At 34.0% G+C, this 12,531-nt stretch overlaps 1 protein-coding gene across 2 annotated transcripts in view; it reads right to left on the reverse strand.

Annotated features, from left to right (window-relative positions):
• NOL4 (nucleolar protein 4) overlaps positions 1–12,531 on the reverse strand; it is a 140,338-nt gene that overhangs the window by 77,276 nt on the left and 50,531 nt on the right. For both annotated transcript variants that reach the window (XM_070749153.1, XM_070749152.1), the window contains exon 2: positions 9,462–9,611. In XM_070749153.1, coding sequence (XP_070605254.1) covers positions 9,462–9,611 — 150 coding nt within the window. The remainder of the gene's footprint in view (positions 1–9,461; positions 9,612–12,531) is intronic.

A 12,531-nucleotide genomic window follows, 5' to 3' on the forward strand; every position in this document is an offset into this window, starting at 1 on the left:
ACATTGAACTTCAAGCAATAGCCACTTAGTTGGTCTGCCAAATCAAGACATGTTAATAAAATCATTTTTTCTTATGAGAAAGAAAATCGGTAAAATAGTAAATACTCAGAAATGTCTTTTCTCAAAATGTCTTTTGTTCCTATGTCCAAAATATTTGCATTTATATGTTATAGTTCTATTATTTTACCAGTTTTCATTCTGTCCCCAATTTTGCCTTTTGATAAAACTTTGTTAATTGCATGTCAGTTTTAGACAGTAGAAGATGCAGCTACTTTTAAAGTTATCAGTGTCAGGTGCCAGGTGTTCCATTGCACCTTTGTGGAAGTGAACCCACACCACTGAATAGATTTTAAATTAAGCAAAAAATATAACCTAGTGAAGTTATTTTTAATGCACAATAGTGAAAGTTGTGGCTTGACAAAGTTACACCTACTATGAGAGTAACATGATTAATTCAGATGCATTAGCATTTAAATAAAGAATACAGATGACATCATCCTTCCAGAAGATGCTGTGGATAGAAAAAGGGAAAATATAATTGCATCTCAATCTGTCATGCTTAAAACCCAATAGAGCACAGAAATTCCCTTTTTAGCAACAGGGCTGTGGTGGCGCAGCAGTTAGAATGCAGCATTGCAGGCTAATTCTGCTGACAATTGCCAGCAGTTCCACAATTTGAATTTCACTGACCAAGGTTGACTGAGCCTTCCATTTGTCTCAGGTCAGTAAAATTAGAACCCAGGTTATTGGGGACAATATTCTGACTCTGAAAACTGCTTAGAGAGTGCTGTAAAGCACTGTGGTAGTATATAAGTCTAAATCCTAGTGCTATTGCTAGTTATTTCAATACGTGTTTGAATATATTAATATATTCATTCCAAACCATGATATCAAAATCCTCTAAACATCACAACAGAAGTGCTTTCATTTTATATACACATCATAATGTTCCATTGTGCATAAGGGGAGATCTAGTATCACAATATTAAGATATACTTGATTACTCCTCATCTTGCCTACCACATGGATTGCTATGTACGGAAGCCCCTATGTACCACAGTCTTTAGTTCTACTTTGTTCTACTTTCAATAATAAACAAACAGTATTGGACACTGCCATTTTGCTGACAGACAGATTGAACTGGTATATAACATTAAGAGTGAAAATAGTCCGTACACATTTGTTAACTTCACTAACATATTCAAACATTTCGTGCATTGAAATTAATGAAGCATTCTTGTGGATTTATTAGGAACCTGTACTTTGGGGAATGATTCGTTTATTTTAATCAAAAATTGTATTGAGTTCATAATTCATTCAGGTAGGATAGAATTTTATTTGGAAAACAAAAGAGTTAAACTGTGAAACTGATATACAGTACATTCCATACACTATAACTTAATAGTATAGTGCCTGGAGAAAGCATTGGATTGCACAAAGAAGACTTAGCTTCAAGACCATCCTCAGCCACTGAGCAAACTGAGTGACATTAGGCCAGTTACCAACTTCTATCAACCTACATTATCATAGGGTATTTTTGTGGAGAGAAATAGGGGAGAGATCACGATGTATTCTGCTGGAACTTTGGGCAGAAAGTAATAAATTTTGGATGCCTATTAAAAAAAAGGTTCACATGGAGAAATATAGCTCTCATAGCATGGCACAAAAGATATTGTTTCTGAATAAGAAAACATGATCTTCTCTGTGTACTCACATATTAAAAACTTTTAGAAGTAACACCCATAACCTCTGGGGTCAGCATTTCAGAGATATTTCCCTACCTAATCAGAGAAAAAGAATGACTACAGGCAGGCAAAAAATATATATCAGTGGATGTGGGAGTCCCCTATGCTTTCCAATCTCACTTCTCTTCTCTTTCCTTCTTTTCCTCCCTCCCTTCTTCAGGTTCTTAAGTTACAAAACAATCAAAGTATCAAACAAGCATGTAAATTTTAGTAGTATATAGATTAACAAAAATTAATAATAATAATTAATAATAATTTATTAGATTTGTATGCCGCCCCTCTCTGCATTAGTCCCAAAATTACAGGTATTTCATTCATTCTCCGTTGCAAATTCAGAATAAAACAAATTTGAGCTCACCATTTTCACTTCCTAAATTCTCAGAAACAGTTTCAGGCTATCCCATAATCATCCTTATTACACATTCCTGTCTTTAAAAGTTGCAAAGAGCAAATAATGTTAAATTATTGTTGCCCTCAAGTTACCATGGGCAGTAACGAGTTTATCTCCACGAAAGATAAAAATAAAATAAATAATTTCTAAACCCTTACTTCATGTTGCGTTCATTTGCCTGCCCTAATAAAAATAAAATCTCAGTGTTCCAGTCGCAAAGCTAAAATATGAAGCCCTTTTTCCATGAGAAGAATTGCTAATAAGGCTAAAACTAAAAAAATCAAGGAAATGAAGGTGAGGCAAGAATTACCACCAGTGGAGAAAGTGTCACAAGCTGGTGAAGCTGTAGAATTTTATATTTCTTTAAAGAACATACTAGCTTTAATAATAGTTTTAGTGCAGTTTGAACGATATCAAACAAGCCAAAAATAAATCATCTTTGTTCTCCAATATGATTGGGTGTGAAAAGAGAAACCTGTCCCTTTCTTCAGACTAATGCAGAATTCTTGTTTGACATTCCTCTACATGCTGCCTACATACAATATAGCACATAGAATTGCAGCACAGGATATGTGTTGCAAATATTGTTAGCAGTGTTATTCATCAGATGCAAGAGAGAGAAAACAAGGTCATGCTTCCATATTTCTTCTTTCTGTTTCTAGGCAACTTCCTTGCTGAACTCTAGTATGCCATGAAAGAGGAAGCATAGAGATATATGTATTTACCCTTATAAAAATATTCATTTTCCATATTCATCCTGCTGTACTCTTCATTCATCAGATTTACATAACCAGTGGTACATTTGCTGTATTATATGCCGCACTAACATATTTCCAAACAATGCCTTTTCTAGTACATGGCAAATGCTAAACACTTAAAGTAATATGACTGTGCTATTGTTATTAAATGATAATTTAAAAATAGATGTCAAAGCATATGTTTTATGTGGTGTATACAAAAAAACATGGGCATATAGTAGATGTAATTAATTATCATGCTGAAAAATATACTCCATGTAGTCTTTTGGAATTGGTTTTCATGGCATATGAAATTTCATCCATTGAGGTATTGTTTTAAAAGGCTTGATTTTAGGCAAATTTTAGGGCACTCATCAGATAACTCTGATTAGAGTTTCAGTGGCTTGTTCTCCTTGATTTTGGTACCACTTTTCTTCGTTCTCCTTCACCATTATACCTATTCACTCTGCTCAAGATATTTAGTATAAGAGAAATGGAGGAAGGAGGAAGAGAATCTGTCTCTCTATGTCCTCATTGTCATTGGCTGAATAATAAGTAATATATATGTTTCATATATGATTTTAAAATGTATAGATGCATTGTACAGTTTAATCTATTAATGGTATAGTTTTGCAGTGTAAAGTTGGTCAAATTTTGGCAGCTAAAACAACTTTGAAATGGATTCATTCATGAAAAAAATTAATTTTGAGCATATGTATATAAAACTAATAATATATGAAAGATGTTGTGGTTTGTTTGTTGTTTGTTCATGCAAAGTCATCAGCTAATGTTCCATGATCTAAATAAAATAAAATATTCCAATATAATGTATGCTTATGCTATGAAGAAATTACTTTAAAATAATGCACAAACATATACACACATACTGTACATATATAAGCCTGGATAACTTGAGGTGTAAAGCTATTCATTGCACAATATTATTTGTTATGAGAATTTGTCTTCAGCCTGTCGTGTAGCCTACACAATGGCAGTTGTGTAGCTGAACAAATTTGAAAGAGCATCCATGTGATAGCTATTAAAATGTGTACAGTTAAAATGAATATACTGATTACTTTTATCCTAAAAATTGTATATATTTAGAAAATTACAAATGAATTGTGTGTTTTCAAAAACTTCTTTTATTCTCCACAATATTTATTTTTCGGTTCACAGAAATGCCATAAACATCTTGAGAGAACTGCCTTGGAAAAAGCAACTATAATAATAGAAATTACAAAGGAAAACAAAATCTCAAAATGTGAAAAAGCAGGTAACCAGGAAAAGAGCACATAGGTTCAAATGAAATAGAATTTATCTTTGTATCATACCTACTATCATAGGATACATACTACTTTGTATCATACTCCATCCTATAACTAAATTATTTTTGCTGCTTTAAGAACTAGATTTAGTATGAAATCATTTTGAACTTGTCAAATAAATTTTTGATGTGGGTACTGATTTAATGAAACAGGGAGCAGGCTGCTCACAATTTAGCTGCTGAAAGAGAAACTGTCTGTTAGCTGGGACAGATACTGTGCATTGCTTGATGTTGTGATAGCTGTCATACAATTTACTTGCCACATGCAGCACCCATTAGTACTCCTGTATTTGACCATCAACTGCCCTAAAGGCATAGCAGCTTTGACATGACAGGACACTCATAATTCATGTAAACATCCAGGTTCTTTCCCCAAGTGCTTTTCCAATTTTATCCTCTACGTACTGTACTTGTTTACAAACTGAGTCCTTCGGGATTGGGCAGCATAGAAGTCAAATAAATAAATAAATGGATGGATGGATGGATGAATGAATGAATAAATAAATAAATGGATAAATGAATGAATGAATGAATAAATAAATAAATGGATAAATGAATGAATGAATGAATAATTAAATAAATAAATGAATAAATGAATGAATAAATAAATAAATAAATAAATGGATAAATGAATAAATAAATAAATAAATAAATAAATAAATAAGCATGGATAACTTGAGGTGTGAAGCTATTCATTGCACAATATTATTTGTTATGAGAATTTGTCTTCAACCTGTTGTGTAGCCTACACAATGGCAGTTGTGTAGCTCAACAAATTTGAAACAGCATCCATATGGTAACTATTAAAATGTGTACAATTAAAATGAATATACTGATGATTTTTATCCTAAAAAATTGTATATATTTAGAAAATTACAAATGAATTGTAAGTAAGTAAGTAAACAAACAAACAACCACGTTGTCCCAAAACAAGTTTGCCAGCTTTATAGTGCCACAAAACCTTTATTGTTTTTCAGAGCTTCAGAGTTGCATAATACTTCATTTGTTCACACATGCAGTTCAAAATGTTCTACTAGCAAGTAAGACTATCCTGCTATCTAGATCAGTGATTTTCAACTTTTTTAAAGCCATGGCACATTTTTTTATATTTACAAAATCCTGGGGCACACCACCAGCCAAAATGACACAAAATGACACTCTAACACAGTACATATTATACATATAGTTAATAATATACACCATCAGGAGAAACATAACCAGCTGAGGCTGAGGCTTCATCTAATGGTGGCAACATTTACCTCCAGTCCTGACCAGGATTAGAAATCAGGACCATGGGGAGGATTAGCAGCCTCAACCACTCACCGTGGCCACACAATGACAAGTGCACAGCAGCCCCAGCTGGGACCTTCCTGGGTGTGGATGAGAGGCGGCCTGCTATTGGTTCCTCGCTAGTGGTCGAGATGAATCCTAGAAGGTGATTGGTCAGTGAATGTTTCCTGTGCCTCCACTCTTCCTGTCGCTGATAACTGGAGGGATTGTGCGGGGAATGTTTATGTTCGGATGGAGGCGGCTGGAGGCGGGCCAGATAAATGGCCTCTGTGGACTGTATCCAACACGCAGGCCGTAGTTTGGGGACCCATGTTTAATTTCCCCACGGCACACCTGACCATCTCTCACGGCACACTAGTGTGCCCCGGCACACTGGTTGAAAAACACTGATCTAGATAATGACAACATTGAAGTTGAAAACATTTATCTTGTGTATATATTTAATAGTGAAACTCCAATATTTGCACAGAAATATATTATACTGAGATTAATTAAACTTTCTCACAGATACATGTAAGCAGCACTGCAACATTAGAGTCTAAGTGTTATTGCTATTGCTATATGGACTGAAATGCTTGCTGTGAAATTTGTAGGAAAAACCTCTCCTCTTCAAGAGCTGTGGTGGCACAATAGATAGAATGCAGAACTGTAGACTATTTCTGCTAACTGCTGTTTGCCTGCAATTTGGCAGTTTGAATCTCAATTTGGCAAGATCAAGGTTGACTCATCCTTCCATGCTTCTGAGGTCAGTAAAATGAGGACTCAGATTGTTGGGAACAAATATACTGATTCTGTAAACCTCTTAGAGGGCTGTGAACACTGTGAAATGGGATATAAGTCCAAGTGCTATTGCTATCACTATTCATTATTGTATATGACAAATTAGTTCAGGTTTTTTTAGTTCAGCAATCAAACTTTCATAAAATGGATGTTTCACAACTATAGAAATTATTTTACGAAACTGTTCACATTTTATCAACATGTCAGATATATCACTTAGATCCTAAACATTCTGAACACTTGATGATATACCTGATTCTACAGAGGGGCGTGGAATAGAAAAAGTGAAAGATTGTAAAGTCTGTGATGACATTTCTTCTTGACATATTCAATGCATTTTTACTTAACAAGAATATTTATCATGTTTTTTTAAATAATGAATGATGCTGGTTTGGTTCCAAGATTGCTCTACTAGCTTACACAAAAAATATTTTTATTTTCAAAAAGTCTTACAGACTTTAAATTATTGTATTGAATACTGTTTAATTCTAAAATATCTACTGCTTAAGTCTAATGTCTCCAATAAATTCTTGATGAATCATCTGCTCACCTTTTCTCTGAATTGCTAAAGCCCTGGTTCCCAACAGGGGGGCAATTTCATTTTTAATGGGGGCAATTGGAACCTTGTTTAAACCTAGTTAATGGACTTTTGGGCTTCCTCCACATGAGAAGTTCACTTTTTGAATAATAAGAATTATATGTCAATGGGGGGAGCCCTCAGCATTTTAGAGATGCTTAGGTGGGGCATGGCCAAAAAAGGTTGGGAACCACTGTGCTAAAGTTTTTTTTAAGAAGAGGTATATAAGTGCCTGTTGCCTTGTGGTTCTGTGATGTTAAAGTCCTTTAGAAATAGAAATTACAAAAAGATCCTTTTGAAAGAGTTTTACACATAGAACTTTTGCATCACTTAAGGCACCAGATCAAAGTGGGTGCTTTCAAATAGCTTTGGAGAAATTGATTTACTTTTAGAATAGAATTCTTTATTTCCTTTTTGATTTTGCAAATTCTTTCACACCGCTGACGTTTTTCTTCCATGTGTGAACAAAGCTGAGGATGAGGGCTGAGTACCATGTTTCTCTATGTTCTGAGAAGGCAGTCAATGAGTTTGATTACATCTGTAAAATCATGCTTGTCAGAACATTATCAGAAAAGTGAGAGCATGTGTGCCACACTCATCTGATATAATTTCTTTAGCTGAGTTCAGTTAGAGGAAAGACAGATGAGAAACATGGTATCCTTTCCTGTTCTTTTTATAATCTGATTTGCTCTTTCTTGTACTACCTTCTTTTTTACTAAAACCATACTGTTTTATTGTCATTATTTTTTAACACTCAATTTATTCATCTGATCGTAATATAGTCCTTGACAGTCTCTAAAGTCCAATCTGTCAGCAACTATTCAGGTCATTTAGTCTCTTGTTTATTTGATTTCTCCTAATGGTAATTTATTTCTTAAGTCTCTCAAATTTCCCCCCAAATAAAAAATGAACAACCAATCTGTTTTGTTCAGGTATTTGTCTGTTCTGACCACTCTCTAAGTAAATTTTCAGTGCATATTATTGTGTATAATAAAGGATTTTTATATTATATCATATTATATATGCAACTGTTAATATATATGTCTCAATTTTTTAAATTAATAGGCAGCACATTTCTCAGAAAAAGTTAACCCTGTCAAAGAGCTACATATCAATAGGGTCTATTACCAAGTAATAGGCTTTTTAAATTTTTAGTAAAACTTATTTTTGAAATAGTTTTAGTTGATTCATACATCATTATTAACAATGCCCCATTGTAATGTAAAAGTACATTACTTAACTAAAAGATGAATTAGATAAGTAGAGGAGGACTTAAGAAAGCCTGTTTGTGACTGGGGTTTCAAACTGGAAAGCTGGTTCACTATGAAAGTAATAAAGATAGCCCACATTATAATTAAAATACTATTAAGAATGAAGTGATTCAAACTTTTAAAAAACTATAAATTTATGAAATTTCCTGAAGATTGTATACCTACTAAAATTATTGGGGGAACATTTTCATTTACTATTAATATAGTATATTAATAGTATTTTAGTATAATATAGCATATTAATAGTATATTAATATATCATATAGTATATTAATACATATATTACTATGCATATGTAATATTTATATATTACCTAAATATTCACATCTACTGTATGTTATCAAAGGGTAACATAACTTTTCAAACATTCAAATAAAATGTTAAAAATAAAAGAATCAGCTTGATAAGTAGGACACCATATGCAACTCGATTTCTCTAGTAGTTAGAGGAAAATAATTATGAAACATTATTTAAATATATGGGTTAATTGGTTCTGATCTAGCTGATCAACATGTGTGTGTATGTGTGTGTACACACACACATATATATACACATACATATACATACATACAGTACATATAGAGTGTTCCCTCGATTTTCGCAGGGGATGCGTTCCGAGACCGCCTGCGAAAGTCGAATTTCCGCGAAGTAGAGATGCGGAAGTAAATACACTATTTTTGGCTATGAACAGTATCACAAGCCATCCCTTAACACTTTAAACCCCTAAACTGCAATTTCTCATTCCCTTAGCAACCATTTAGATTATTACTCACCATGTTTATTTATTAAAGTTTATTTTTTTAAAAATTATTAAAGGCAGACGAAAGTTTGGCGATGACGTATGACGTCATTGGGCGGGAAAAACCGTGGTATAGGGAAAAAACCAGCAAAGTATTTTTTAATTAATATTTTTGAAAAACCGTGGTATAGCCGTTTCGCGAAGTTCGAACTCCCGAAAATCGAGGGACCACTATATACTGTTATTATAATTCAAATAATTTGTACACTATTGGCACAATATAATACCTATATAATATAATGCCTATTCTTTCTTCACTTGGTATCCAATTATATTAAAGGAAATCTCAGATTATTAATGCAAATCAGCATAGATCCATGTAGGGATAAAACTGTTTGATTGAAAGATAATTGACAAGTATGTCTTATTTATCTTGGAACTAGGATATTGTATATTGTTTATTATATGTTGTAAGTTGCCCAAGTCCTCAGAGAGGGGCGGCATAAAGTCAAATAAACAAATAAATAACAAAACAATACAATACAATACAAAACAAAACAAAACATAGCAATATGCCATTCCTCTTGGTATAAGATTATGTACTTACTGCTTTATAGGTTCTTTTTTGTCCAGCATGTTTTCTGATTTGCTCTCCATTTGGTCCTGTTTCCACGTGCATGGAGTAGATTATATCAAAGAAATCTTCAACAACAGCTACCTGTCTTAATGACAGCTTTTCATCTACCCCAATTCCATCCTAAGAAGAAATGACAGGAAACACAAAATGAATATAAAAATTATTGAAAAACATATCACAGTAAATTGAAGATATTGACACTGCTATCTAAAGATCACATACCATTTAACAGTCAAATCAGTGATACTAATATTATCACTACACAATAAATGTAGATGTATATACGATTCTTAGTGATGGTTCATATTTAATTGGAATAGACAAAGCAGTCAAAAACTGATTCAAAATTGCATTTTAATTAGAAGAATTGATTCAGTTTGAACAGGATGTGTGAATGAGTTTAATAGAAATCTATGCGTGCTTGTATATATTTTGGGTCCAAAAATTATAAGACTGGGTCTTATTTTGGGGAAAACATGGTTTACGCACACGCACGCTCACAGACCACGTGCACATACACACAAACGCATATACATCTGTGTTCTTATTTAAGATTCCTACTGAATCATAAAACAAATCAAGGCCTTTCTTCACCTTTCTTCAAAATAATGTATATGGGTCCATAAGCATAATTGGAACATTTTATTTACTAACTCTTTGAATTGGCTGACTATTGCATTTGAATTACAGGTAGTCCTTGACTTAGAATCATTTGTTTAGTGACCATTTTAAGTTACAACAGCACTGAAAAAAAAGTGAGTTAGTAAGTAGTAGAAAAGAAAAATGTGGTGGAGTGTTGGTGCTGCATTAGCTGTAGTTTATTTAGCTTTGTAAGCCTGTTGCAAATGTGTGAGGACAACTGCATAAATATTTGACCCAATACTTGACAAATAACAAATTTAGCAACCGTGAGGCCTTAGGTAAAATGCTGGCTCACCTCCAAAGAGCATTAGACATCTGTGAAATCTTATAGATAAATATTCAGAAATAAATCCACTTATGTTCGGTTGGATGTATTATTCTGTTAATAGTTATAGAAATTCAGCCAGTCAGATTAATACAATTAGATTCAGTTAGCTTAAATGCTGCCACTTGAATGGAATTTACACATGGTTCACTTCAATAGACTGGGACTAATACTGTGCTTAGTCTGATCTGCTGAATCTGGAAAGCACACCTGAGTGAGTGGAGGAAGAGCCTTACTTCAGAATACTGAATATGTTTCCTGTCTTGTTCTTGTGTAATGCTGATGTGATACTCTGTTTCTTGTTTTATTTTTCTGGCACATTTATGTTGCACACCATACAATTGTTATAAATCTATAGGTGCTTTGCTGACTGGGGAATTCTGGGAGTTGAAGTCCATCCATCTGAAAGTGGGAAAAGTTGAGGAAACACTGTCTAGAATATTTGTCATGTTTCTTACTGTAACCTTCAGTTGAGCTTATAGTTTGAAGAAATTGACTTATTTGGTCTTATTTGGACTTTTTTTTTCTTTGTGTGATATTTAAGGCTTTTATTCTGCTAGAGATTTGTGGCTAGATGACAGAAAGGAGGCTAGGAGGCTTCTTATTACTTCATTTTGCACCTTCTATAATACAGTGGTACCTCGACATACGAGTTTAATTCGTTCCAGACCCGAGCTCGTAAGTCGATCAACTCGCATCTCGAACGAATGCCTTTAGACTTTGTTTTTCGCGCCAAGATAACTGGAAGCAAGGAGATTCTTGCGCCACCTAGTGGAAGCTCGTCTCGTATCCCGAATTTGAGCTCAGGTGTCGAACAGAAATTTCACTCGCATCGTGGCTCGTAACTTGGAATACTCGCATGTGGAACAGCTTGTATCTAGAGGTACTACTGGATACCCCAAACTAATTTATCAAAGTCATATCAGAGCAGCAGTATACAGTATTCAGTAAGTTATAGAGCTATGGTGACCAAGCAGTTAAGATGCTGGGCTTGTCGACTGGAAGGCCAGCAGTTGAGTCCTAAGTGCCACATGACAGAGTGAACTTCCATTACTTGCCCCAGCTCCTGCCAACCTAGCAGTTCAAAAGCATGTAAATGCTGCAAGAAGATAAATAGGTACCACTTCAGTGGGAAGGATAATAGTATTCTGTACACCTTTGGCATATAGTCATGCCGGCCACATGGCTACAGAACAAAAGTTTGACTTTGAATAGAAAATGAGCATTGCCTTTTAGAGTTGGACACAACTGGCAGGGAAAACATTTACCTTTTTATCTTCAGTAAGTTAGTCACAAAAATTAGTACATCGCACTTGCACATTGCAAATGTTTTCTTTGTAGTAGAAAATATTAAGTCAGATCAGTAATTTCTACATTTTTATAATTAATGCTACAAACACATAATTATCCAGAACACATATGTCTTTGAAGCCATGCTCAGATGAAATAATTTTAAAAAATAACTTGCTCAAATCTCTGAACCCATTGCAATTGTGAATTTTCAGAAACCTGGTGATCTTCCAGAAAGCCTAAATTTGGGGAAGCCACTGAAGTTAGGAGCTCATTAAATAGTTGTTAAGTATGGACTGCACTCTTTCTTTTTGTTATCATAATTTTGTAATAGTTTTTAATTTGTTTTACTAGTTGAATAATACAGATTTTTAGTTTTGATTTTAACTTTGTATGCCATCTAGAATCACATGAAAATAAGAATGGTGGCTGTATTGGAATGTTCAACATTACTTGCCTGCTTTTTGCATTTTTCGGCCAGAAATTGCATGTCCTCACCCAAGCTTCTGCTTCTGCTACATTCCAATATAGCCAACATTCTTATTTACCTGTGATTCTAGATGGCATACAAAGTTAAAATCGAAAATAAAAATCCGTATTATTCAACCAGTAAAACAAATTAAAACTGTTATAAAATTATGATACCAAAAAGAAAGAGTGCAATCTATACTTTAAAAAGCCGGAAATCGTGTGTCCTCACTTGCTGAATCCCGCAACGTGAGCGCCCCGTTCCAGTGCACCGGGAATGGTAGCCCATCACTGATTCTCTCCAAATGTCTGCTT

The sequence above is a fragment of the Erythrolamprus reginae genome, chromosome 3 (assembly GCF_031021105.1).
Source record: "Erythrolamprus reginae isolate rEryReg1 chromosome 3, rEryReg1.hap1, whole genome shotgun sequence".
NCBI lineage: Eukaryota > Metazoa > Chordata > Lepidosauria > Squamata > Dipsadidae > Erythrolamprus > Erythrolamprus reginae.